At 49.2% G+C, this 25607-nt stretch overlaps 2 protein-coding genes across 6 annotated transcripts in view; both read right to left on the reverse strand.

Moving 5' to 3' along the window:
* LOC144336113 (chymotrypsin-like elastase family member 2A) overlaps window positions 1-3661 on the reverse strand; it is a 30377-nt gene extending 26716 nt beyond the window's left edge. For all 4 annotated transcript variants that reach the window (XM_077973539.1, XM_077973537.1, XM_077973538.1 and 1 more), the window contains exons 1-2: window positions 3505-3661; window positions 3136-3224 (exon numbers count right to left, since the gene is read on the reverse strand). In XM_077973539.1, coding sequence (XP_077829665.1) covers window positions 3136-3224; window positions 3505-3544 — 129 coding nt within the window. In that variant the 5' untranslated portion in view covers window positions 3545-3661. The remainder of the gene's footprint in view (window positions 1-3135; window positions 3225-3504) is intronic.
* A 4571-nt stretch (window positions 3662-8232) lies between these two features.
* On the reverse strand, window positions 8233-22868 carry LOC694691 (chymotrypsin-like elastase family member 2A). 2 transcript variants are annotated; one of them, XM_001083219.5, is made up of 8 exons: window positions 22744-22864; window positions 22365-22453; window positions 18643-18740; window positions 17452-17580; window positions 16793-16929; window positions 14176-14321; window positions 12793-12945; window positions 8233-8337 (listed from the first exon to the last, which is right to left on the reverse strand). In XM_001083219.5, the coding sequence occupies exons 1-8, from the start codon at window positions 22781-22783 to the stop codon at window positions 8320-8322; spliced, it is 810 nt and encodes a 269-aa protein (XP_001083219.4). In that variant the 5' UTR covers window positions 22784-22864; the 3' UTR covers window positions 8233-8319. The 2 variants fall into 2 exon arrangements, with proteins under 2 accessions (XP_001083219.4, XP_077829673.1); XM_077973547.1 differs by lacking the exon at window positions 8233-8337 and adding an exon at window positions 9697-12347 and having other exon boundaries at window positions 22744-22868.
* Window positions 22869-25607: the final 2739 nt, after the last annotated feature.

Here is a 25607-nt window from a genome sequence, read left to right on the forward strand (position 1 = left end):
CTGCTGCTTGTCTAGTTTCCCCCTGAAGACCAAATCCACTCATAGGAACATGAGACTGCATAAGTGGACCTTACTCCCCTGTCCCCCGGCTCCTCAATTGTTTTTGAAAACATTTTTTCAGGTTAAAAAATGATTTCTAGGCAGGGCACAGTAGGTCTCGCCTGTAATCCCAGCTACTCAGGGGCTGAGGCAGGAGAATCACTTGAACCCGGGAGGTGGAGGTTGCAGTGAGCCGAGATGGCACCACTGCACTCCAGCCTGGGCGACAGAATGAGCGTGTCTCAAAAAAAAAAAAAAAAAAAAAAGGGAAAAAGAAAAGAAAGGTTTCTGTTTAGATTGACACTTATCAGGTGTGGGGTACAATTTTTAAGTGTTGGAGGCTGGGCACTGTGGCTCACGCCTGTAATTCCAGCATTTTGTGAGGCTGAGGGGGGTGGGTCACTTGAGGCCAGGAGTTCTACACCAACCTGGCCAACATGATGAGGCCCCATCTGTACTAAAAATACAAAAATTAGCCAGCTGTGGTGGTGTGTGCCTGTAATCCCATCTACTTGGGAGGCTGAGGTAGGAGAATTGCTTGAACTCAGGAAGCGGAGGTTGCAGTGAACCGGGATGGCGCCACTGCACGCCAACCTGGGTGACAGAGTGAGACCCTGTCTTTAAAAAAAAAAAAAAGAACAACAACAACAACAAAAAAGAACTTTAAGGTGGTGACATCTGACACTGTTTTAGTCTCTAATGAAGCTGTTCCATGCCTTTCCTGTTCCTTCATTCCTCCTCCCCTGTCTTTCAATTCCCTGCCACGGCCAAGCAGAGGGGAGGGAGGTGACAGTAGGGCATGGACTGCACTGATCGGGCTTCCTGTAACTGTGGGGAACGATGACCTGTTTGTTGGCAGATGCCAGATGCCTGCTTTTCTCTGAACGTTCTTGTTTTTAATTAGCCATTTGGCATTTCTCGTTTGTGTGACATTAAGAGGTCTCAGATGAACTGGCTTTAAAAAAGACGTTTAAAATTAGAGAAAGTGAAAAAAGATACTTCAAAGGATGTACTCCCCCAATTTAAAAATGTGCTGAAACCATCCGACAGATGTGAAATGTAGTCCACGTAATATGTATTATTTGTGACCAGCAAAGTGTAGCTAAAAGAACAAGCACTGAACCAAATTTGAATCCTCATTCCCCCCAGGCTAACTCAGTGCCTTTGGGCAATTCTGTAACCTTTCCAAGTCCCAGTTGCCTTCTCTGGAAATGTGGAGCAAAAGCCACTGTGCAGGGCTCTCAGGGTGATTAATACTGTAATGACAATAGCTGGTGGGTGGGATGACTCACACCTGTAATCCCAGCACTTTGGGAGGCTGAGGCAGGTGGGTCAGGAGTTTGAGACCAGCCTGGCCAACATGATGAAACCCCGTCTTTACTAAAAAATACGAAAAATTAGCCGGGCGTGGTGGCATGCACCTGTAATCTTAGGCATTCGGGAGGCTGAGACAGGAAAATTAATCGAACCCAGGAAGCGGAGGTTGCAGTTAGCTGAGATTGTGCCACTGCATTCCAGCCTGGGTGACAATGAGACTCTGTCTCCAGGAGAAAAAACAAAATTGCCTTAAAATATTATTCATTATGGTTTGTGAGGTTTTTCTTTCTTTTTTTTTTCTTTCTTTTCTTTTTCTTTTGTGACGGCTAGCTATGTTGCCCATACGGGTCTCAAACTCTTGGGCTCAAGCAATCCTCCTGCCTCAGTCTCTTGAATAGCTGGGATTAAAAGTGTGTGCCACTGTGCCCAGCTGGTTGCTTAGTTTTGTGCTACCCCCTTACATTTTGCCCCAGAGTGAATGTCTTACTTGCCTCATCGGGGTCCCCACCCAGCTAGCTCTGCCTATTATCTTAGTAAAACAATTTCCCCAGGAAAACAGAAGCACAAAGTGTAGGGACTCTTCACAGACTAACATTCACTGGTTCTGAAGGCAGGAACACCTTTGTGCAAGAGGGTGAGGAAGTATTTTTGTAGGCAGCAATGATTAGTTCTCAGCACAAATGCGCCCGGTGCTGTGGGGTCCTGTAGCAGAGGGACTGTGGCCCTTCTTCCAAATTCTCAGGCAAAAAATACCGTGGGACTGTGAGAAAAGCAAAAGAACTGGCAAAAGTACACAAAGCCAGGTATATAAATTGTGAGTCTGGGTTGAGTGGCTCATGCCTGTAATCCCAGCACTTTGGGAGGCTGAGGCAGGAGGATCACTTGAGCCCAGGAGTTCAAGACCAGCCTGAGTAACATAGTGAGACCCCATCTCTAAAAAAAAAATTAACCAGGTGTGGTGGCATGCACCTGTGGGCTCAGCTGGTAGGGAGGCTGAGGTGGGAGGACTGCTTGAGCCTAGGAGTTTGAGGCCGCAGTGAGCCATGTTTCGCCAGCCACTGTACTGCAGCCTGGGTGAGAGAATGTGACACTGAATCAAAAAAAAAAAAAAAAAAAAAAATTACAATGGCTGAGCACAGTGGTGGGTTCCTATAATCCCAGCACTGTGGGAAGCTGAGGCAGTGGATGGCTGGAGCCCAGGAGTTGGAGGCTGCAGTAAGCTGTGATTGTGCCACTGCACTCCAGCCTGGGTGACAGAGCAAGAGTCTGTCTGAAAAAAAGAAAAAAATGTGAAATATCTGCCATCATTCTTTCATTGACAGTTTTTTTTTTTTTTTTTTTTTTGATGGAGTCTCACTCTATCACCCAGGCTGGAGTGCAGAGGTGGGATCTTGGCTCAACACAACCTCCGCCTTCCAGGTTCAAGTGATTCTTGTGTTTCGGCCTCCCACATAGCTGGGAGTACAGGTGTCCGCCACCATGACTGGCTAATTTTTGTATTTTTAGTAGAGGCAGAGTTTTACCATGTTGGCCAGACTCGTCTCAAACTCCTGACCTCAGGTTATCCACCTGCTTCGGCCTGCCAAAGTGCTGGGATAACAGGCATGAGCCACTGCGCCCAGCCGGAAATGTATCTTATTGGTGAAGTTGCCTGTGCTGCTCTCTGAGTCCCATCAGTCCTCACTTTGCCAGCACAGTGGACCCCATGGTGGAAGGGCAAAGGGGGGATGTAAAGGGAGTGGGGCAGGGACAGGGGGAAGTACAGTGTGGTCAACTCACCTGCCAGGGCCAGCTGTTGGGCGTCGCTTCTTCACCTCCAACCACCCTAGTCACAGAAGGCGGGTAAGTGGGGACCCCACAACTGAGGGCTATGAAAAGAGAAAGGGTCTTGAGTCCAGGAAGCAGCGACCCACACAATGTAAACTACACTTGCTGCATTCTGAACCCCCAAATAGAAAACCCTTGTTCTAGAAAGATCCCAAGAGGTCATAGAATCCTACTCTTTGCTCCAGTTCTTTGAAACTCCGTTCCAGTTTCTTACGATTATACGTATGAGGTTGGGTGGGGGCGAGAGGGGAGGACAGGAAGATCCCATTCCCAGCCACACCAGGGGATGGGAAACCAGTGGCTCTGGGTGACAGGGTTTACCTCCAGCCACCAAAGCAGACAGCAGCAGGGTCCTAATCATGGTGTGTCCGTGGGAGTTCTGTCAGCGTGGCCCTGGAAGAGGCCCTGGTTTTATGAGGAACTTATCAGTGAGAGATACACTGGGAGCACGCAAGATGGGGATTTTCTCAAAGCCCAGTGGAAAAAATAGCTTGTGTCCATATACTTTTTTTCCCCATTTCCTCCCAACTGTCACCCTAGAAATACTTTGAAAAAGATACCAAAGGTAGATATTGGAACATGGGTTCCATCTGTTTTGAAGAGATTATGTTGTGTGTTAGGGAAGGAAGAAAAATACTAATTGTTGGTCCTTGGAGTTGTGTTTTCTATTTTTTTTTTTTCCTCCCTGGGTAAGACTGAGGAGAGGAGTTGTGTGTTCTTTCTTTCTTTTTTTTTTTTTTTTTCTTTCTGAGATGGAGTCATGCTCTGTCACCCAGGCTGGAGTGCAGTGGCGTGATCTCAGCTCACTGCAACCTCTGCCTCCTGGGTTCAAGCAATTCCCCTGCCTCAGTCTCCCTAGCAGCTGGGATTACAGGTGTGTGCCACCATTCCTGGCTTATTTTTGTATTTTTGGTAGAGACATGGGTCTCATCATGTGGGCCAGGCTGGTCTTGAACTCCTGGCCTCAAGTGATCTGCTCGCCTCAGCCTCCCAAAGTGCTGGGATTCCAGGCTGAGCCACCGCGCCAGGAGTTGTGTTTTCAATGTAAAGATGAAGGCGGCATGCTGAACCCACAGCGTTCTAAGGCGGTATTTCTCAGTGGGGCTGGTTCAGCCACCAGGAGACGTTTGACAACATCTGGAGACATTGTTGGTGTCATGGCTGGGGTTGATGCTACTGGTATCCAGCGGGCAGACAGCAGAGATGCTGCTAAACATCTGACACTGCCCTGGGCAACAGGAGGTGCCCTGCCCCGGATGTCAATGGTGCTGAGGCTGAGAAAGCCTGTTCTAGGCCACGCCAGGGCTTGCAGTGTGACCTTGGCTGGGTCATGTAAGTCTCTAGACCCATCTGTGAAACAGGGAGAGAAACCTGTGCCCAGCGTGTTTCGTAACATTATGGTAAGGATTTGTGTAATGCGGGGACGGTGCACACGTAGCAGAAGGCGAGGCCGACATGCACAATTAGCATCTGGCTGCTCTAATGATGGGGGAAGCAGAACACTGGCAGAGGCGGGCTTCATCGGGTGGATCAAAATGCACTTGATGGCCAGGCACAGTGATTCACTCCTATAATCCCAGAACTTTGGGAGGCTGATGCAGGCGGACCATCTGAAGCCAGGAGTTCAAGACCAGCCTGGCCAACATGGTGAAACCCTGTCTCTACTAAAAATACAAAAATTAGTCCGGTGTGGTTCTGCATGCCTGTATTCCCAGCTATTCAGGAGGCTGAGGAAGGAGAATCTCTTGAACCTTGGAGGTGGAGGTTGAGGGGAGCTGAGATCACACCACTGCACTCTAGTCTGGGCAACAGTGCAAAACTCTATCTCGAGAAAAAAACAAAACAAAACAAAACAGACCAGCCTGGACAACATAGTGAGACCACCTGTCCCTACAAAATTTTTTTTTAGAAAGTTAGCCAGGCATGGTGGCACACATATGTGGCTCCAGCTACTCTGGAGGCTAGGCTGAGCCAGAGGGTCACTTGAGCCTGGGTGGCAATGGCTGCAGTAAGCTGCAATGGATCCAGCACAGCCTGGGTGGCAGATGCATTTTATTGTCCTCTTCCAAGAGAACAGCAGTGTGCACTTCTCCAATAACGTCATCTTCCAAATGGGGTCAAGTCAGAAGCTTCTTCAAAAGGGAACAAACAAAGAAAGGCATGTAGACACCCAGCACCACATAGATGGTAGATGCACTCACATTCCTTATTGAATCTAAGCCTCAAAAAACCCTGCAAGAGCCTCTCTTATTTCACAGGAGGAAGCTGAGCTTCAGAGAGGTAAAGTGAGTTGCCCAAGATCCTACAGCTTCTAAGCGGCAGAATGGGAACTGGAACTAGGTTGGTCTGATTCCAAAGCCCAGCACTTTGGGAGGCCGAGGCGGGCGAACATGAGGTCAGGAGTTCAAGACCAGCCTGGCCAATATGGTGAAACCCCGTCTCTAATAAAATACATAGATAAGCTGGGTGTGGTGGCCAGAGGTAAGCATCCTGCCTCACCTCCTAGGAGTTCAACTTTTGTTGGGGGAAGCGTGGAGTGAGCAAAGTTTCCTGGTGGACCTTCTTGTTCTTCCTTAGACCTTCACTCTCCTCACCTTTTGGGAGAGCACAAAGCCACGCAGGCCCGCTGCTGATGAGAAAGCTCCGCTCTGTGACCACAAACTCCAGTTTTTGCCCCAGTCAAAAAAGCAGAAAGGAAAGTGAACTTCAACTATTTTTTTTTTTGTGAGATAGAGTCTCTCTCTGTCAACCAGTGGCATGATCTGTGCTCACTGCAACCTCCAACTACCCGGCTCAAGGAATTCTCATGCATCAGCCTCCCGAGTAGCTGGGGTGACAGCTGCATGCCACCATGCCCGGCTAATTTTTGTATTTTTAATAGAGATGGGGTTTTGCCATGTTGACCAGGCTTGTTTTGAACTCCTGATCTCAGGTGATCCGCCTGCCTCGTCCTCTCAAAGAGTTGGGATTACAGGCCTGAGTCATCGTGCCTGGGCAGATTTCAACTCTTAAGACTTGAGTTCAAGGCCGGGTGCGGTGGCTCAAGCCTGTAATCCCAGCACTTTAGGAGTCCGAGGCAGGCGGATCACGAGGTCAGCAGATCGAGATCATCCTGGCTAACACGGTGAAACCTCGTCTCTACTAAAAATACAAAAAAATTAGCTGGCCATGGTGGCGGGCGCCTGTAGTCCCAGCTGCTTGAGAAGCTGAGGCAGGAGAATTGCATGAGCCCAGGAGGCAGAGCTTGTAAGGAGCTGAGATCGCACCACTGCACTCCAGCGTGAGCGACAGAGCGAAACTCCGTCTCAAAAAAAAAAAAAAAAAAAAAAAAAAAAAGAGAGACCTGAGTTGAAGTGTTTTTTTTTTTTTTTTTCTTGAGACGGAGTCTTGCTCTGTCACGTAGGCTGGAGTTTAGTGGTGCGATCTCGGCTCACCTGCAACCTGTGCCTCCCAGGTTCAAGCGATTCTTCTGCCTCAGCCTCCGGAGTAGCTGGGACTGCAGGCGCCGGCCACCACGCCCAGCTTATCTGTGTATTTTATTAGAGACGGGGTTTCACCATATTGGCCAGGCTGGTCTTGAACTCCTGACCTCGTGTTCGCCCGCCTCAGCCTCCCAAAGTGCTGGGATTACAGGCGTGAGCCACCGTGCCCAGTCGAGTTCAAGTCTTTGATCCATCACCACATTGGCCAGGCTGGTCTTGAACTCCTGACCTCGTGTTCCCCGGCCTTGGCCTCTGAAAGTGCTGGGATTACAGGCGTGAGCCACCGTGCCCAGCCAAGTTCAAGTCTTTGATCCATCAGTTTTGAGTGTGGTGGTCTGGGCAAGCCACTTATCTTCTGTGCCTTAGTTTACTAGATAACCATCCAGGCCTGGATTGCAGGATAGTTGCATGGGTAAGAAAATGGGTGGGAAAGAATTCTGTAATCTCCCTAGGATTGTGCAAAGGTGAGGAAGATTGGGTGGGGGTGCGGGGGCAGAATCCCTTGGGACTGGATGTCAGAAGACCTGGGTTCCAGTCTCAACTCCATCCCGTACTCCCTGTAACAGTTTGGACTCATTTATGGTCTGCATCAGTCACTACAGCAAGCAACTATTTCTTAAGTCCCATATTTTATCTTAAAGGGTCATGTGAATTCATCATTCTGTTCTGTATCTTTGTTTGTTTTAATACAAAAATAAAGTTTGTCCTGTATGAGAACACTGAACAAACACCTGCTGTGAATTTGCTGTGTGACCTTCGGTCAATCCCACAGGCTTTCTGGCCTGGGGTGCCTAGCTACAAACAGGAAGAGGAACAAGTCGTGCAGCCTCTCTGATTGGACCTGCCTCAGGTCACATGCCCATCCCTGAGCCAATTGCTGTGGTGGGCAAAGTGGATGCAATGTGTTGATTGGCCAGGCCTGGAGCATTGGCTCCAGCCTTGGTCCTGGCCATGAGGTTTCACCCAGAATCTCTGGATCCGGTGGGGCAGCGCCTGCACAGAAATCCAGGCTTCTCTGCTGGGAGGGGAGGAAAGGGAGGCCGAGGATGCAGAGTGCAGGAAGCCGCTACAGCCCACTTCCCTCCCTGGAGCTTAGTGCTCCATTTATATGTTGTTTGACAATAATGTCATGTGTCAGGTTGTAAAGTGAGCTGGGTCCTTGAGGTCTCAGTCGGGCAGGGAGACGCAGATGCAAAATTCTTTTCCTTTTTTTTTTTGAGACAGGGTCTCACTGTCGCCCAGGCTAGAGTGCGATGACGCGATCGTGGCTCACTGCAGTCTCTACCTCCAGGGCTCAAGTGATCCTCCCACCTCAGCCTCCTGAGTAGCTGGGACTACAGGTGCATACCACCTCGCCCATTTACTTTTTGTATTTTTAGTAGAGACAGGGTTATGCCATGTTACTCAGGCTGGTCTTGAATTCCTTGACTGGAGCGATCTGCCTGCCTTGGCCTCCCAAAGTGCTAAGTGCTTGGATTACAGGGTTGTGCCACTGTGCCCAGCCTACTCATAGTTTTTAGGGCCCTGGATGTTCGGATGGATTGCTAATAAATCTCTCATCAAGATGTGATTTGCGTAGTTGTCATTTTATTATAATATTAATTTCCTTCTGTGACCTTTCCAAGTCTGAAACCGTCCCGGGGACTTCTTTTGGTTAGTTATTTGCAATCACCTGCAGGACACACAAGAAAATCGTCAGGTTCACCTAACCACAGAGCTGTGCGTGGCAGTTTCCTGTCTCTGTCCTCCTGGGTTAAGCTCCTCATGAGAGTCACAGGCAGCCCACACTGCACTAGCTCCTGCCTGAGGAGTTCTGGTGACGTTTTGAAAACAAAGATGCAATCACAGCTTTTCATTGACCTGTTAGGGTCCTCCTGTAAAGGGGGTCTTACCAGGTGTCCTGTGTGGGCTTCAGGGTAGGAGGCCTTTGAACCCCTAAAAGTTGTATTCCAAATGTATGGATGGCATATTTTTAGATTTCATTTGTTCCTCAAATCAAAACTGCTGTCTGCAAGGCAGTTATGCAGTATGGTTGGTGCTATAACTGTTTCCAGAGGTTGGTGATCAGTGTCTGTTAAACTTTTTTTTTTTTGTTGTTGAGACAGTCTCACTGTGTTGCCCAGGCTGGAGTGCAGTGGGGCAATCTGGGCTCACTGCAACCTCCGCCACACAGGTTCAAGTGATTCTCATACGTCAGCCTCCCGGGTAGCTGAGATTTTAGGCATGCACTACCATGCCTGGCTAATTTTTTGCATTTTTAGTAGAGATGAGGTTTCACCATGTTGGCCAGGCTGGTCTCGAACTGCTGACCTCAAGTCATCTACCCACCTCAGCTTCCCAAAGTCCTTGGATTACAGGCGTGAACCACGGCGCCCGGCCTGTTAAACATTTTGATATGCCAACTTCATGATCCAGTGCTGTAAACGGCAGGAGATGCAGCTGCTACAGCACAAACACTCAGACCAGTGTGCAAGAATTATGTTCAAGGATGTTCACTGCACAATGTAAGAGTGAAAAATGGGAAATATGAAAGCTTCATTCATTATACTCAAACTATGGAATACTATTTAGCTGTTCAAAAGAATGACATGTATGTACTGACAGGTAAAATGTGATAAGGTGTTAAATGAAAAATAGCTGCAGAACAGTATGAAGACTCAGATCCTAGTTTTTGCTGAGAAGACAGTGTCTATCTTTGTAAATACATAGCTATATATGCACATAAAGTTGAGACTGCACACCAAGCTGTTAAGAATGACAACTTGTCCAGGTGCAGTGGCTCGTGTCTGTAATCCCAGCATTTTTGGAGGCCAAGGCGGGCTGATCACCTGAGGTCAGGAGTTTGAGACCAGCCTGGCCAACATGGTGAAACCCCATCTCTACTAAAAATACAAAAATTAGTTGGGCGAGGTGGTGTGTGCCTGTAGTCCCAGCTACTCAGGAGGCTGAGGCAGAAGAATGACTTGAATCCAGGAGGCAGAGGTTGCAGTGAGCCGAGATCAAGTCATTGCACTTCAGCCTGGTGACAGAGCGAGACTCTGTCTCAAAAAAACAAAAACAAAAACAATGATTACCTCTGGAGAGTGGAATTGGAGATGTAAAATGAGGGGGGACTTCTACTTTTTTACTTGATACACTCTTATATTCTTTTAATATTTTTACACAGAGTATGTATTAACTTCTGGTAAAAGAATAAAAGCTAAGGATCGCTGAAGTTTCACGTGTGACTGTCATTCAATGGACATTTGTTGAAAGGATGAATGCCCCAGGCCACTTGTCTCCTCTGCTTCTCTGCTCTTATCTTTTGCTTGTACTTCCTGACCTTGGCTTGTCACTTGTCTGGGTTTATCCAGGCAGGGGCTCTCAGGCACCCCCAGGGCTCTAGTGGTTCGTGACTCCAGGCTGCACACAGTGTATCCCTAGGTTGGGGCCACTGCAAGTTGTCAGGAGCGCCTCTGCCGCTGCCAGGGGCAGCCCCCACCCAAGGACAGCTGGTTGCTTGAGCCTCCCCCTTCTGAAACCCGTTACCGGGCATCTGTGCCTGCCCCTACTGCTTTCCGACGAACACAGGGACTCTGCCCAGCTGCCTCGCGAGATGTGATGCCCCGTGGATCCCTGCTGCCATCTGGCCATGCTTTGGGATCTGGCTTGCTCTGTTGTGCCTGTGTCTGTGGCTGGGAACAGCTGATGCTGGGACAAAAAAATTGGGACAATTGCCCCTGCCTCTGCTTCAGGTTCCCAAGGTGCTTCCAGGACCAGCTGCAAGGTGACTCCCACAGCAGCTGGGGCTGGAAAAGGGTCTTAGGGTTTGGCTGGGAAAGGCCCCTAAGCAGCCTTTCGTCCAGTCAGTCTCAGGCCAGGCTCCTTTGACGTATGGGTGGAGCCTCCAAAGGTGGACTCAGATGGGTTTTTCCCAATTTATATATAAAAAAGCACCAATTAATGATTAATGGCTACTGTCTTTTTGATTTTGCATTTTTCTCCAACAAACGTTTCTGGAATCTCTGCCTGTGACCACTTGTTGGCAAAAAGATGCCAGCAGACAGACAAATGAACAAGGAGCTGGCAAGAATCAGTGGGAACACTTGGAAGCAGCCACCTGCTTATTTTGACAGTTTAGTTTCCTCCTGTGACCACGTGCTCATGGCTGCAGCTTCATATTTGGTTTTATAAGTGTCAGTTTAATGAACACTTCTCTGTAAATTAAAGTTAGTGAAGTCAGATGCCAGCTTTCCCCTTCTTTGGGGGCTCTGCCACAAATACCATAACTCCCATTTGCTCTTGCGCCTAAATTGTGGAGGACTCCTGGTCTAGTTCAAGTCCCATTTTACAGAAGAACAAACTGAGGTGGTCTTTCATGGGCACAGAGTGTCCGACTCTTCCTTCCCAGCATTCAGTAACAGGCATGGTGGCTCCTCTGCCCTCTCCTGGACACCCATTTCTTTTTTTTGTGGTTTTTCTTTTTTTTTTTTTTCGTGATGGAGTCTCGCTCCGTTGCCCAGGCTGGAGTGCAGTGGCGTGAACTTGGGTTACTGCAACCTCCACCTCCCAGGTTCAAGTGATTCCCCTGCCTCAGCCTCCTGAGTAGCTGGGATTACAAGCACGTATCACCACACCCAGCTTAATTTTGAATTTGTAGTAGAGACAGGGATTCCCCGTGTTGGCCAGGCTGGTCTCAAACTCCTGACCTCTGGTGATCTGCCCATCTCGGCCTCCCAAAGTGCCGGGATTACAGGCGTGAGCCACCAGCCACCCCTTTCTTGTGACGGGGTTTCCTGTTCTGGCTGCTTTCACCTACTGCTGCGTGTATCCACGGCTGCTCCTTAATATTGATGCCAGTTACTATTATCATTATTTTCGGAGACAGGGTTTTGCTATGTTGCCCAGGCTTAAGTGCATTGGTGTGACCTCAGCTCAAAATAGCATTGGCCTCCCGGGCCCAAGTGACCCTTCCACCCAAGCCTCCCAAGTAGCTGAGACTACAGGCACGCACCACCATGCCTGAGTCACTTAAAAATATTCTTTTGTAAAGACAGAGTCTCGCTATGTTGCCCAGGCTGGTCTTGAACTCCTGGGCTCAAGCAATCCTCCATCCATGGCCTCCAAAAGTGCTGCGATTACAGGCATGAGCCATGGAACCTGGCCTATCATTTTTAATACATAATGTTAATGCTTACTGTTATAAACAAATGTGTGTTCATTGCTAAAAACAAATTGAGTTATTGTGGAAGCTGAAAGGAGACAGCTCTCTGAGTTTACATTGATAAGAGAGGGGGACCAACTCGGGTTTATTTGCCTGGGATGGTCCCAGAGTAAAACAGGAAGTCCGGCATCCTGGAAAACCTCTCAGTCCTGCACAAACCGGGATGGCTGGTCACCCTACAGAATAGCTGGAAGACCCCTGAGGGGGACTAATTTCCAATCATTAATGCTATGGGGGTCTCAAAGTATCAGGTTTTGGGCTTTGCAGATAAATATACCCGTTTACAGCACTGGATGGTGGAGTCTGGGCCACACACAGATACACAAAAATAAAATCACCATTTCTATGGAACTCACTCTTTTTTTTTTTTTTTAACTTGGAGTTTCACTCTTCTTGTCCAGGTTGGAGTGCAATGGTGCAATCTCGGCTCACTGCAACCTCCATCTCCCAGGTTCAAGGGAGTCTCCTTCCTCAGCCTCCTGAGTAGGTAGGTTAACAGGAGTGCACTACCACACCTGGCTAATTTTTTTTATTTTTTTTTAGTAGAGATGGGGTTTTGCCATGTTGGCCAGGCTGGTCTTGAACTTTTGACTTCGCAATCTGCCCGCTCGGCCTCCCAAAATGCTGGGATTATAGGCATGAGCCACTGCGTCCGGCAGAACTCACTCTTAGTATGCCTGAGGAGTGTCCAACGTCTTTGGACAAGGCCAGCCTCTATGTTCCTTTTCACTCAACTTTACCCACATAGAAATTTTGGGGTCCCATGGGGGGCCCAGCAGTTGCCAAGGTCTGCAGCCTCCTACAAGGGGTTCCCATCTAGCTCTCAAGAGGAAGGAGGGGCTCTCAGTCACCAGGTGGGCATGGCACTCCCAAGACCAGGTGGGCAGGGCAGTGCCCTGGGGCTTAGGCTGGTCCAGTTCTTACCGAATTGATCCAGTTGATGTAATTGGAGACCCTTGTGAAGACAGACGGCTTGTGGTAGTAGTTGCAGCCAAGGCTAGACCCAAAGCTGACGATGCCATGCACCTCCCACCGGCCGTCAGATGCCTGGCAGTTCAGTGGCCCGCCGGAGTCTCCCTGAGGAAGGCCAGAGTTATAGAAGCGTAAAGGCAGAGGAAGGGGCTGCCCATTTGAACCATTGTTCTCAATGCATTTCTATTGTTCTGCTGTAGGTCACTGTCCTCCGAAGCTGGCCCTTGCGGTCAAAGCCCAAGATGGTACCATAATTCCAACAAGAGCCAACACTTATTCTTCCTGTGTGGCCAGAGCTGAACTAAGCATGTTCTATGCTTTATCTCATTAATCCTCACAAAATCCTACGAGGTAAATATTCACAGTCTCCCCAGACCACTGAAGAGGAGAAACTGGAGTGTTGAGAGGTTGGGACTTGCCCAAGGTTGCACAGGCAGTTTGTAAAGGAGCTGAGGCCACATCCCAGAGTTCAGGCTCTTCCCCACTTCCCATGGGTGGGGTGGTCTGTGTGGGCAGAGTGTGTAGGGCACAGTGTGATCTGAAGGGCATGTGGATCTCCTTCCTATTCCATTCCCACTTCACTGCTATGTCCAACACAGAGCATTTCCTGGTGGTTAAGACACTGTCTCTGGGAAGGCTTCCGTGGCAGCTACCTGGAGGGGTCACGCTGGGCCGCTGATGAGCGTAATTCAACAGAAAACCCAGAAGTCATCCTAGAAAGGCCCTAAGCCAGGGAATACTTTCCTTTGGCTCCCTTTCATCATAGAGGAAAGGATAGGGAATGACAGTCACGAGAGACCTTGATGAGACCCAGGGAAGGACTTCCCAGCAGTGAGAGGGGTGGACACGACAAGGAGAATCTCAAAACAAGAACAAATAAGAACCAAGATCAAGTTTTTTTGTTTTTGTTTTTTGAGTTTTGCTCTGTCACCCAGGCTGGAGTGCAGTGGTGTGATCTCAGTTCACTGCAACCTCTGCCTCATGGGTTCAAGTGATTCTCCTGCCTCAGCCTCCTGAGTCGCTGTGACTACAGGTGCCCGACACCACGCCTGGCTAATTTTTGTATTTTTAGTAGAGACAAGGTTTCACCATGTTGGCCAGGTGTGTCTCAAACTGCTCTCCTCAAGTGGTCTGCCCACTTGCCCTCCCAAAGTGATAGGGTACAGGCAAGAGCCACAGTGCCTGGCCAAAGATCGTGTTCTGATATACCTGGAACATATTTCTGGGTACTTCTGCCAGGAGGAGGGTGGATGGACCTATGGAGGGGTGGACTTCTATAACCTTATCACCAGCCACATTTTGTGATGGAGCGGGGCCCCTGATTTTGGTACTCACGTTGCAGCTGGAGATCTTGCCATCACCCCCAGCACAGATCATACTGGTTTTCACGGTGCTGCCCCACCAGCCAGAGCTGGAGCAGGTGGCATAGTCCACAACCAGCAACCGGCCCTGCTGCAGGACATCAGGAAGAGGCCCGTTGGCTGAATGAGATCAGAAAGAAAGCATTAGGGATGCAAGGACTCCTGAGAAAAAGGAAGTGGTTGACCAGTACTGGGTTGACCTTGTTACTGTCTTCCATCCATTGCAATATGCGAACAGCTATGTTTGTCTACACTGTGTCCTCACGGTTGATTGGTTCAGCAGTGAACACCTGACTCAAGCTAAGCCAATGAGCTCCCTCCCCTGGGATCCTGAGATGGGGTCTAAGAGATTCCTGTTTCAGAGGACGTAAATCTGGGAAGCTGTTGGCAATGACTGACATTTTGTTTTATGTGGGGAATGAAGTAGACTCACAAAGAAAAGAAATTCCAAGAGAGCGTTTCCTGAGTTTCTTACAGGCTTCCAGCCCCTGATTCTAGCCTGTTCCTGATGCCTGGCTATATCTCTGCCCTTGAGTTGAAACTTTTAAATCCTTATAACAATTTCCCTTTTTTTGCTGAGCTAGTTCCCTGGTTTTCTGTCACTTATCTGAAATAAGAAAGTGAGCCTCCTGGCAGTTAGAGCCCCCTCTTTGGGAAAAATATGCTGGTGTGGTGAAGAGAGGGCTATTGTAATGGCCCCTAATGACACAGCCACCATCACCTTCATTTCTGTTACCACAGCTATGAGTGGCAAGGATGAGCTTAGCATAATTCTTCACTGTCGATTGAAGCCTAGGGAAGTTAAGTGTCAGCCAGGCACAGCGGCTCACCCTCTAATCCCAGCACTTAGGGATGCCAACGTGGGCGGATCCCTTGAGGTCAAGAGTTTGAGACCAGCCTGACCAACATGGTGAAATCCTGTACCACTAAAATACAAAAATTAGCTTGGTGTGGTGGTACACGCCTAAAATTCCAGCTACTTGGAAGGCTGAGGCAGGAGAATCACTTGAGCTTGGGAGGCAGAGGTTGCAGGGAGCCAAGATTGCACCACTGCACTCCAGCCCGGTCAACAGAGCAAGACTCTGTCTCAAAAAAAAAAAAAAAAAAAAAAAAAGAAAAGAAACGGAAGTTAAGGCTCTGGCTTAAGACCACTAATAAGTGATTAACACTTATATAACATGTTGCAATGTAGGACGCATTTTCACCTTTCACCTCTTTGGTCTTTACCAACAGTGTTTCCATTTTACAGATGAGGAAACTGAGGGAAGTGACTTGCCCAAGGTTTCACCGTGACCCGCAGAGCTGGGCCTAAAAGCCAAGCATTTGGATGCCTCCCCGCTTCCACTGTCTCACATGAGCTGCATCTGCCCCAGGGTTGTCTGGGGAAACAAACAGGTGGTTGTGCTTCTATCTTAATAAGCATGAAATGCCTCTTCCACCACCACTCACCACAGGATTTGATGTGTCCTTGTATTTACAGATAAGCCAGTCAGGAGGGCAATGGGGATTTATTCCAGGGTACGTATGTGGATGTACCCCTGGAAAAACATGTCATTATACTTATAGGTTTATGTCATTAGGGAGAAATGTCATAATGTCATTATCACTCATAATGTCATTATGGTCATAAGGTCATTATCACTCATCCCTTCCTAGAATCTTCCAAACCTCTGGTGATTTCACAATGGAAGGGCCGGAACTCTGTTCCTTTTGGTGGCTACAGTCATTGGATCTCTAACCCCTGGAGTCTATGTCAAAGGAGACCCGCCCTCAGCCAGGTTCTGAGCAGCAAGACCGAATGGCACAGGGGACAGCTTTTGCCATGGGGCACGGAGGGTCCGATGAGGGCTCCAGGGGCCTCAGGTCACAGAGGAAAATGCTGTTCTGAACTCTATGGGCCACACAGAAGATGTCACATGGTCTCTGTAACTTTCTTTCCATCATAGGGACAGTGACAACAACTAACACACAGCACCTACCACATGCCAGGCGTCTTATGGATTATCTCCTTTAATCCTCTTGCCAACTCTGTGATGTAGCTGCTATTATTATGGCCTTTTTTTTTTTTTTTTTGAGGCGCAGTCTCGTTCTGTTCCCCAGGTTGGAGTGCAGTAGCGAAATCTTGGCTCACTGCAACCTCCACCTCCCGGGTTCAAGCGATTCTCTTGCCTCAGCTTCCTGAGTAGCTGGGACTACAGGAGCACACCACCACGCCCTACTATTTTAAAAATATTTTTAGTAGAGACGGGGTTTCACCATTTGGGTCAGGCTGGTCTCCTGACCTCAAGTGATCTGCCTGCCAGGCCTCCCAAAGTGTTGGGATTACAGGCGGGAGCCACAGCGCCCAGGCGATTATTCGCATTTTACATATGATAAAAGTGCTGCATGGAGAGACCTAGTAATGTGCCCAACGTGTGACAGTCATGTAGTGGGAGAGCTGACATTTGAACCCAGGCAGGCATCAGCCTATGCCACCCCATCTCTCCGAGGCAGCCACACACCCTGGGATGACAGGTGAGAGGCCCTGGCCAGACAGGGGTGACATCACCTCCCTTCCCTCCCAGGCCTGGGGGCTCCTGGCTCCCACTTACTCCGCAGCCTTCCCCAGCCTGTGACGTAGCAGGGGTAGTTGTTGGGTAGAATGGTGCCAGCAGGAGGGAGGCAGGCCAGCTGGATCTTGTCCGTGAGGGAGACGGGGTTAGCCAGTTTGACCAGGGCAATGTCGTACCTGGGTCAGTGCAGAGGGAGAGCATGAGGACAGGGTTGACTTTTCCTGCCCTGTGGGGCTTTGGAGGGCTCTGAGACCTTGTCATCATTCCCTGTACATTGCCCCAGCTTGCTCTGAGTGGCAGGGTCCCAAGGCATCTTTGAAAATGCAGAGGGTCTTGTTGAAAGGGGCAAGGGAGGAGAGATTGTGTCCTACTCCAGGGAGAGTTACAGGGTCGACAGCACTGTCGCTGTGTCCCCAGGACTTGGCATGAAGTAGATACACGCTCCGCGGACAGGGACCCTGCAGGCTTGACTGGCAGCAAACCAGGTCACTCTGGCAGTCTTTGCTTCTCCCTCCTGAGGTCACATCCCCACCCCGGACATCTTTGGAGCTGGTTCCACCTCTAAGAGGCTAGAGCTTCTTCCCCCTCCCTACAGAAGAAGCAGAGGGCATGTGGTGGAGTTGAGACACTTGCCTCTGTGAGACCCCCATCTGTTCCCTGACAACCTCATCCCCAAGTGCATCCAGACAGTAACGAACCCTTTGGAGACCTGGTTGGAGTTCCAGTTCTGGTGCACCACAGTCTTAGAGACACTGACGGCCAGCGAGCCGGACTCCGAAATGTCGAGGTTGTGCCGTCCCAGCACCACGCGGTAGGTCCTGGAGGAGCTGGGAGAAAGGGGGCCCAGGGAGAGGGTCACCTCCAGAGGCCTGGCTTTGAATAATGTTGGGATAGACCCAAGTAACTGGCTGCTGCATGAGCCACTAGTTGGGGCTTGGGCTTGGGGATCTTTCCTCCCATGGGACAATCAGTTAATTATAATAGAGCCTAAAGTATATAACGTAAGAACTATGATCATATAATAATTGTTACTATACTAACTATAGACTATAATATAAAATCAATGTTGTAATAACACAGGCTCTGTAGGATTACGGAGGGAATGAGATGAACACAGAGAAAACAGGAGTCATTTGCTCTCAAGGACATTTTTCCCACCTTTCATTTTCAGATGGGGAAACTGAGTCCCAGAGAGGCGTAACCTGGCCCAGAGTCCCACCGTTAGTGAGAAACCAGAACCCGAAGCCAGGACTCCTGACTGTAGGCCTCTATTATTTCCCCCAAAACCTCCTAGAGCTTATTGTAAATTAGATGGGAGAAGGGATCACTCCTGGAAGGAGTCACACGGACCCAGCAGAAGCTCCGGTGAGTTCCAGCTGTGATGAGCAGAAGTCACGGATAACAAAGAGGATAAGTGAACAACGTTGCAGAACCTTGCAGGCCTTTACAATTAGTCTATAATTTAGAATTAGCTTTCACTGGGCACTTACTAAGTGCCAGGCCCTTTAGTAAATCCACTCATTGAATTCACACTAAATTCTGTTACTCCATTGTTTTCTGCAGGTGATGGTATTGAAGCTTTGAGAGGTCAAGTTGTTCAAGGGAACCCAATTCCAGATCCAGAGGCCACATATAGTTTCCCCAAGAGGGCAGAGATTAGGCCTTCCCTTTCTCCTCATCCTCCCTCAGTACCTGGCACAGGACACCCATGTACTGACATTGATGGGCCAACACACTGGACCATTGATTGACTACAGCTTGTGTCTCGGCCAGGCTAGTGGTTATTTGCAAGGCTGCTTTATGTAGCGTGGTTCAGGCCATTTAAGCCCCCAGCTCAGAAATGAGCACCGGCTGGTGAGCAGGCCAAGTGCCCAGGGAATGGCAGTTACCTGATGCAGTGGGCAGCTGTCAGGACCCAGTTTTTGGTTATCAGGGACCCTCCGCAGGTGTGGTACCACTTGCCATTGGAGGTGTATTGCAGGGAGACCTGGAGAGAAACACAGGAGCTCTGTGGCTGTGGCTGAAAAAGCAGGGCCTCCCTGCACTCCAGTTTCCCAAGAACAGGGCTGGGACTAGGGTAAGGGGGAGTGAGGCACTCACCTCAGGTGCACAACTTAAGGGGGCACCCAAAACCTCAGACGTCAAGATAAAAAATATGTTAATGCAATCTATATTAAAAACGATCAGGCCAGGCATGCTGGCTCATGCCTGTAATCCCAACACTTTGGGAGGCCAGGGAAGGAGGATCACTTGAGCCCAGGAGTTTGAGACCCGCCTGGGCAATGTGGTGAAACCCCATCTGATAAAGTTTGGCTATGTCCCTACCCAATTCTCATCCTGAATTGTAGCATAATCCCCACGTGTCGTGGGAGGCACCTGGTGGGAGGTAATTGAATCGTGAGTGTGGTTACTCCTATGCTGTTTTCATGATAGTGAGTTCTCACACGATCTGATGGTTTTATAGGGGGCTTTCCCCCACTTTTGCTCGGCATTTCTCCCTGCTGCCGCTGTGTGAGTAAGGATGTGTTTCCTTCCCCTTCTGCCGTGATTGTAAGTTTCCTGAGGCCTCCCCAGCCATGCTGAGCTGTGAGTCAATTAAACCTCTTTCCTTTATAAATTACCCAGTCTCAGGTATGTCTTTCTTAGCAGTGTGAGGAAGGACTATTACATTGTATCTACAAAAATGCCCAAAATTAGCTGCTGGGTGCCGTGGTGCATGCCTATAGTCCCAGCTACTCAGAAGGCTGAGGTTGGAGTATTGCTTGAGCCCAGGAGTTTGTGAACCAGCCTGGGCACCATAGCGAGAACTTGACTCTACCAAAACATTTTTAAAATAAAAATTAACTGGGAGTCTTGATGCACACCTGTAGTCTCAGCTACTCAAGAGGCTGAGGTGGGAGGAATGCTTGATCTCAGAAAGTCTAGGTTGCAGGGAGCTGTGATTGCTCTGTGGTCATCCTGGGTGACATAGCAAGAGCCTGTATCTGCTCTGCCCCCCCAACAAAAAGCAACAACAAAATTAACGCAAAAAATCTGGGATAGAAAAATAAAAAACATACAGACTATTAAAAAATAAATTTTCTGCCAGGAGTGCTGCCTTATGCCTGTAATTCTAACACTTTGGGAGGCCGAGGTAGGTGAATTCACCTGAGGTCAGGAGTTTGAGACCACCCTGGTCAACATGGTGAAATCTTGTCTCTACTAAAAACACAAATATTAGCCAGGTTTGATGGCGTGTATCTGTAATCCCAGCTACTCATGAGGCTGAGGCAAGAGAATTACTTGAACCCGGGAGGCAGAGGTTGCAGTTAGCCGAGATTGTGCTATTGCACTCCAGCCTGGGTGACAAGAGTGAGACTTCATGTCAAAAACAAAAACAAAAAACCACCAAAAACCCTGCTCTGAACATCTTTCTGCAGCTGGATTGGTTGGGATCTTCCCCTCCTTGGGAGCTCTTTCCTTAGCCCCCTCCGGTTTAGTATGTCCAAAACAAAACTCCTGACTTATCCCAAATGCAGTCTTTCCCCTGGGTCCTCTGTCACAGTCAATGGCAACTCCACTGCTGCTCGGGCCGCAAACCTTGGTGTCATCCTTGGCTCCTGTCTTTCCCTGTTATCCCTCATTCCAGTCCATCAGCAAATCCCATCAGCTCTAGCTTGGGAATATGTGGAGTGGTTGCTACCCCTTGGTCACTACCTCAACTGCGTGTCCCAGTCATCCTCTCTTCTCAATGATCACTCTAGTCTCCCATCTCTTCTCCCCGCTCCCGCCCACATTTTCTCAACACAGCAGCCAGAATGACCCTTTTTGAATGGAAGTCAGATGACTTCTCTTCTCTGCTCAGGCCCTCCAGTGGCACCCCCTTTACAGCTTATAAAACCTAAAACTGTCTGATGACCTACTAGGCCCTCTGTGGCCTCTCTGACCCCGTAGGCTCCCACTGTCCTCTCCTCCAGCCACCCTGACTTCTATGAAGTTCTGCAAATACACCAAACCCACTTCTGCCTCAGAGCCTTTGCACTGGCTCTTCCTCCTGCCCGGAATATTCTAGCAAATATCGGTGTAGCTCTTTCCTTCACTTCCTGTTGGTCTCTGCTCAATGTTACCTTCTCCATGAGGTCTTCTATGACCATGCTGTCCCCAAGAGTGTGCACACACATTTACATGCACACTCATGTACATACGCACACACAGACACACTCGTCTCCTTCCTCTTGTTCTGCGTTACTCTTCCTCATAGTATCTTTCATTTTCTGGCATGTTATGAGTTTACTCATTCAGTTGTTTATTGTCTCACTCCTCTATTTTATTTTATTTTTATTTTTTTGAGGTGGAATCTTGCTTTTTCGCTCAGGTTGGAGTGCAGTGGCACAATCTCGGCTCACTGCAACCTCTGTCTCCTGGGTTCAAGCCATTCTCCTGTCTAAGCCACCAGAGTAGCTGGGATTACAGGTGCCTGCCACCACACCTGGCTAATTTACTTGTATTTTTAGTAGAGAAGGGGTTTCGCCATGTTAGCTAGGCTGATCTCGAACTCCTGACCTCAGGTGATCCGCCCACCTTGGCCTCCAAAAGTACTGGGATTACAGGTGTTTGAGCCACTGTGCCGGCCACTCCTCCACTTTAACAAAGGCTTCATGAATTTTTCCCCCCACTGCTAAGTGCCAGGTGCCTAGAGCAGTGCCTGGTACATACTGGGTCTTCAACAAATGCTGACTGATTGAACAAGTGAGTGAATAAGCAAATGAATAGAATGAAAGAGATCATCAGGGGCGGGTGATCTTGTCTCCTGCTTGTCTAGTTTCCCCCTGAAGACCAAAGCCACTCATAGGAACATGAGACTGCATAAGTGGACCTTACTATCCAGCCTGCTGGCTCCTCACTTTTTTTTTTTCCAGACTAAAAAATGGTTTAACAGGTGTGGGGTAGAACTTAAAAGTGGTGGAGGCTGGGCACGGTGGCTCACGCCTGTAATCCCAGCACTTTGGGAGGCCGAGGTGGGTGGGTCACTTGAGGCCAGGAGTTTGAGACCAACCTGGCAAACATGATGGGATCCTGTCTGTACTAAAAATACAAAAATTAGCTGGGTGTGGTGGTGTGTGCCTATAATCCCAGCTACTTGGGAGGCTGAGGTAGGAGAATCGCTTGAACTCAGGAGGCGGAGGTTGCCGTGAGCCGGGATGGCGCCACTGCACTCCAGCCTGGGTGACAGAGTGAGACCCTGTCTTTAAAAAAATAAATAAATAAGAAGAACTTTAAGGTGGTGACATTTGACACTGTTTAAGTCTCTAATGAAGCTGTCCCATGCCCTTCCTGTTCCTTCATTCCTCCTCCCCTGTCTTTCAATTCCCTGCCACGGCCAAGCAGAGGGGAGGGAGGTGACAGTAGGGCATGGATTGCACGGATTGGGCCTCCCAGAGTGCTGGGATAACAGGCACGAGCCACTGTGCCCAGCCGGAAATGTATCGTATTGCTGAAGTTGCCTGTGCTGCTCTCTGAGTCCCATCAGTCCTCACTTTGCCAGCACAGTAGACCCCATGGTGGAAGGGTAAAGGGGGGATGTAAAGGGAGTGGGGCAGGGACACGGGGAAGTACAGTGTGGTTGACTCACCTGCCAGGGCCAGCTGTTGGGCGTCGCTTCTTCACCTCCAACCACTCTAGTCACAGAAGGCGGGTAAGTGGGGACCCCACAACTGAGGGCTATGAAAAGAGAAGGGTCTTGAGTCCAGGAAGCAGCGACCCACACAATGTAAACTACACTTGCTGCATTCTGAACCCCCAAATAGAAAACCCTTGTTCTAGAAAGATCCCAAGAGGTCATAGAATCCTGCTCTTTGCTCCAATTCTTTGAAACTCCATTCCAGTTTTCTTATGATTATAGGTCTGAATGCAGTAGGGGTTGGGTGGGGGCGAGAGGGGAGGACAGGAAGAGCCCATTCCCAGCCACACCAGGGGATGGGAAACCAGTGGCTCTGGGTGACAGGGTTTACCTCCAGCCACCAAAGCGGACAGCAGCAGGGTCGTAATCATGGTGTGTCCGTGGGAGTTCTGTCAGCGTGGCCCTGGAGAAGGCCCCAGTTTTATGAGGAACTTATCAGTGAGAGATACACTGGGAGCACGCAAGATGGGGATTTTCTCAAAGCCCAGTGGAAAAAAGAGCTTGTGTCCAAATATTTTTTTTTCCCATTTCCTCCCAGCTGTCACCCTAGAAATACTTTGAAAAAGATGCCAAAGGTAGATATTGGAATATGGGTTCCATCTGTTTTGAAGAGATTATGTTGTGTGTTAGGGAAGGAAGAAAAATACTAATTGTTGGTCCTTGGAGTTGTGTTTTCTATTTTTTTTTTCCTCCCAGAGTAAGACTGAGGAGAGGAGTTGTGTGTTCTTTCTTTCTCTCTTTTTTTTCTTTCTGAGATGGAGTCATGCTCTGTCACCCAGGCTGGAGTGCAGTGGCGTGATCTCAGCTCACTGCAACCTCTGCCTCCTGGGTTCAAGCAATTCCCCTGCCTCAGTCTCCCTAGCAGCTGGGATTACAGGTGTGAGCCACCATTCCTGGCTAATTTTTGTATTTTTGGTAGAGACGGGGGTCTCATCATGTTGGCCAGACTGGTTTCCAACTCCTGGCCTCAAGTGAGCTGCTCACCTTGGCCTCCCAGAGTGCTGGGATTATAGGCTGAGCCACTGGGCCCAGCCAGGAGTTGTGTTTTCAATGTAAAGATGAAGGTGGCATGCTGAACCCCCAGCGTTCTAAGGCGGTATTTCTCAGTGGGGCTGGTTCAGCCACCAGGAGACGTTTGACAACATCTGGAGACATTGTTGGGTATCATGGCTGGGGTTGATGTTATTGGCATCCAGCAGGCAGAAAGCAGAGATGCTGCTAAACCTCCAACAATGCACTGGGCAATAGGACGTGCCCTGCCCCGGATGTCAATGGTGCTGAGGCTGAGAAAGCCTGTTCTAGGCCACACCAGGGCTTGCAGTGTGACCTTGGCTGGGTCATGTAAGTCTCTAGACCCATCTGTGAAACAGGGAGACAAACCTGTGCCCAGCGTGTTTCACAACATTATGGTAAGGATTTGTTTAATGTGGGGAAGGTGCACCCGTAGCAGAAGGCAAGGCCGACATGCACAGTTAGGATCTGGCTGCTCTAATGATGGGGGAAGCAGAACGCTGGCAGAGGAGGGCTTCATCTGGTGGATCAAAATGCACTTTATGGCCAGGTACAGTGGCTCACTCCTATAATCCCAGAACTTTGGGAGGCTGATGTGGGTGGATCACCTGAAGCCAGGAGTTTGGGATCCGCCTGGCCAACATGGTGAAACCCTGTCTCTACTAAAAATACAAAAATTAGCCGGGTGTGATGCTGCATGCCTATAGTCGCAGCTACTCAGGAGGCTGAGGCAGGAAAATCTCTTGAACCTTGGAGGTGGAGGTTGAGGTGAGCTGAGATTGCACCACTGCACTCTAGTCTGGGCAACAGAGCAAGACTCCATCTCAAGAAAAAAAAGAGACCAGCCTGGACAACATAGTGAGACCACCCGTCACTACAAATTCTTTTTAGAAAGTTAGCCAGGCGCGGTGGCACACATATGTGGCTCCAGCTACTCTTGGAGGCTAGGCTGAGGCAGAAGGTCACTTAAGCCTGGGTGGCAATGGCTGCAATAAGTTGCAATTGATCCATCTCAGCCTGGGTGGCAGATACATTTTATTGTCCTCTTCCAAGAGAACAGCAGTGTGCACTTCTCCAATAACGTCATCTTCCAAATGGGGTCAAAGCAGAAGCTTCTCCAAAAGGGGAACAAACAAAGGTACAGTGACACCCAGCACCACACAGATGTTAAATGCACTCACATTCCTTATTGAATCTAAGCCACAAAAAACCCTGCAAGAGGCTCTGTTATTTCACAGGAGGAAGCTGAGCTTCGGAGAGGTGAAGTGACTTGCCCAAGATCCTACAGCTTCTAAGCGGCAGAATGGGAATTGGAACTAGGTTGGTCTGATTCCAAAGCCCATTACTTGCCACCACTGGAGACAGCATCCTGCCTCACCTCCTAGGACTTCAACTTGTGTTGGGGGAAGCATGGAGTGAGCACGGTTTCCTGGTGGACTCTCTTGTTCTTCCTTAGACCTTCACTCTTCTTTCCTTTTGGGAGAGCACAAAGCCAGGCAGGCCCACTGCTGATGAGGAAGCTCCGCTCTGTGATCACAAACTCTAGCTTTTGCCCCAGTCAAAAAAACAGAAGGGAAAGTGAACTTCAACTCTTTTTTTTTTTTTTTTTGGGTGAGATGGAGTCTCCTTCTGTCAACCAGTGGCATGATCTCTGCTCACTGCAACCTCCACCCCCCAGGTTCAAGTGATTCTCATGCATCAGCCTCCGGTGTAGCTGGGATGACAGCTGTATGCCACCATGCCCGGCTAATTTTTGTATTTTTAGTAGAAATGGGGTTTTGCCATGTTGGTCAGGCTTGTTTTGAACTCCCGATCTCAGGTGATCCACCTGCCTTGGTCTCCCAAAGTGTTGGGATTACAGGCCTGAGCCATTGTACCTGGGCGGACTTCAATTCTTAAGGCTTGAGTTCAAGTGATTTTTTTTTTTTTTTTTTTGTGGTGGAATCATGCTGTGTCCCCCAGGCTGGAGTGTAGTGGTGCGATCTCGGCTCACTGCAACCTCTGCCTCCCGGGTTCAAGCGATTCTTCTGCCTCAGCCTCCTGAGTAGCTGGGACTACAGGTGCCAGCCACCACGCCCAGCTTATTTTTGTATGTTTAGTAGAGATGGGGTTTCACCATATTGACCGGGCTGATCTTGAACTCCTGACCTCGTGTTCACCAGCCTCAGCCTCCAAAAGTGCTGG

The sequence above is a fragment of the Macaca mulatta genome, chromosome 1, assembly GCF_049350105.2.
Source record: "Macaca mulatta isolate MMU2019108-1 chromosome 1, T2T-MMU8v2.0, whole genome shotgun sequence".
In the NCBI taxonomy this organism is placed as follows: domain Eukaryota; kingdom Metazoa; phylum Chordata; class Mammalia; order Primates; family Cercopithecidae; genus Macaca; species Macaca mulatta.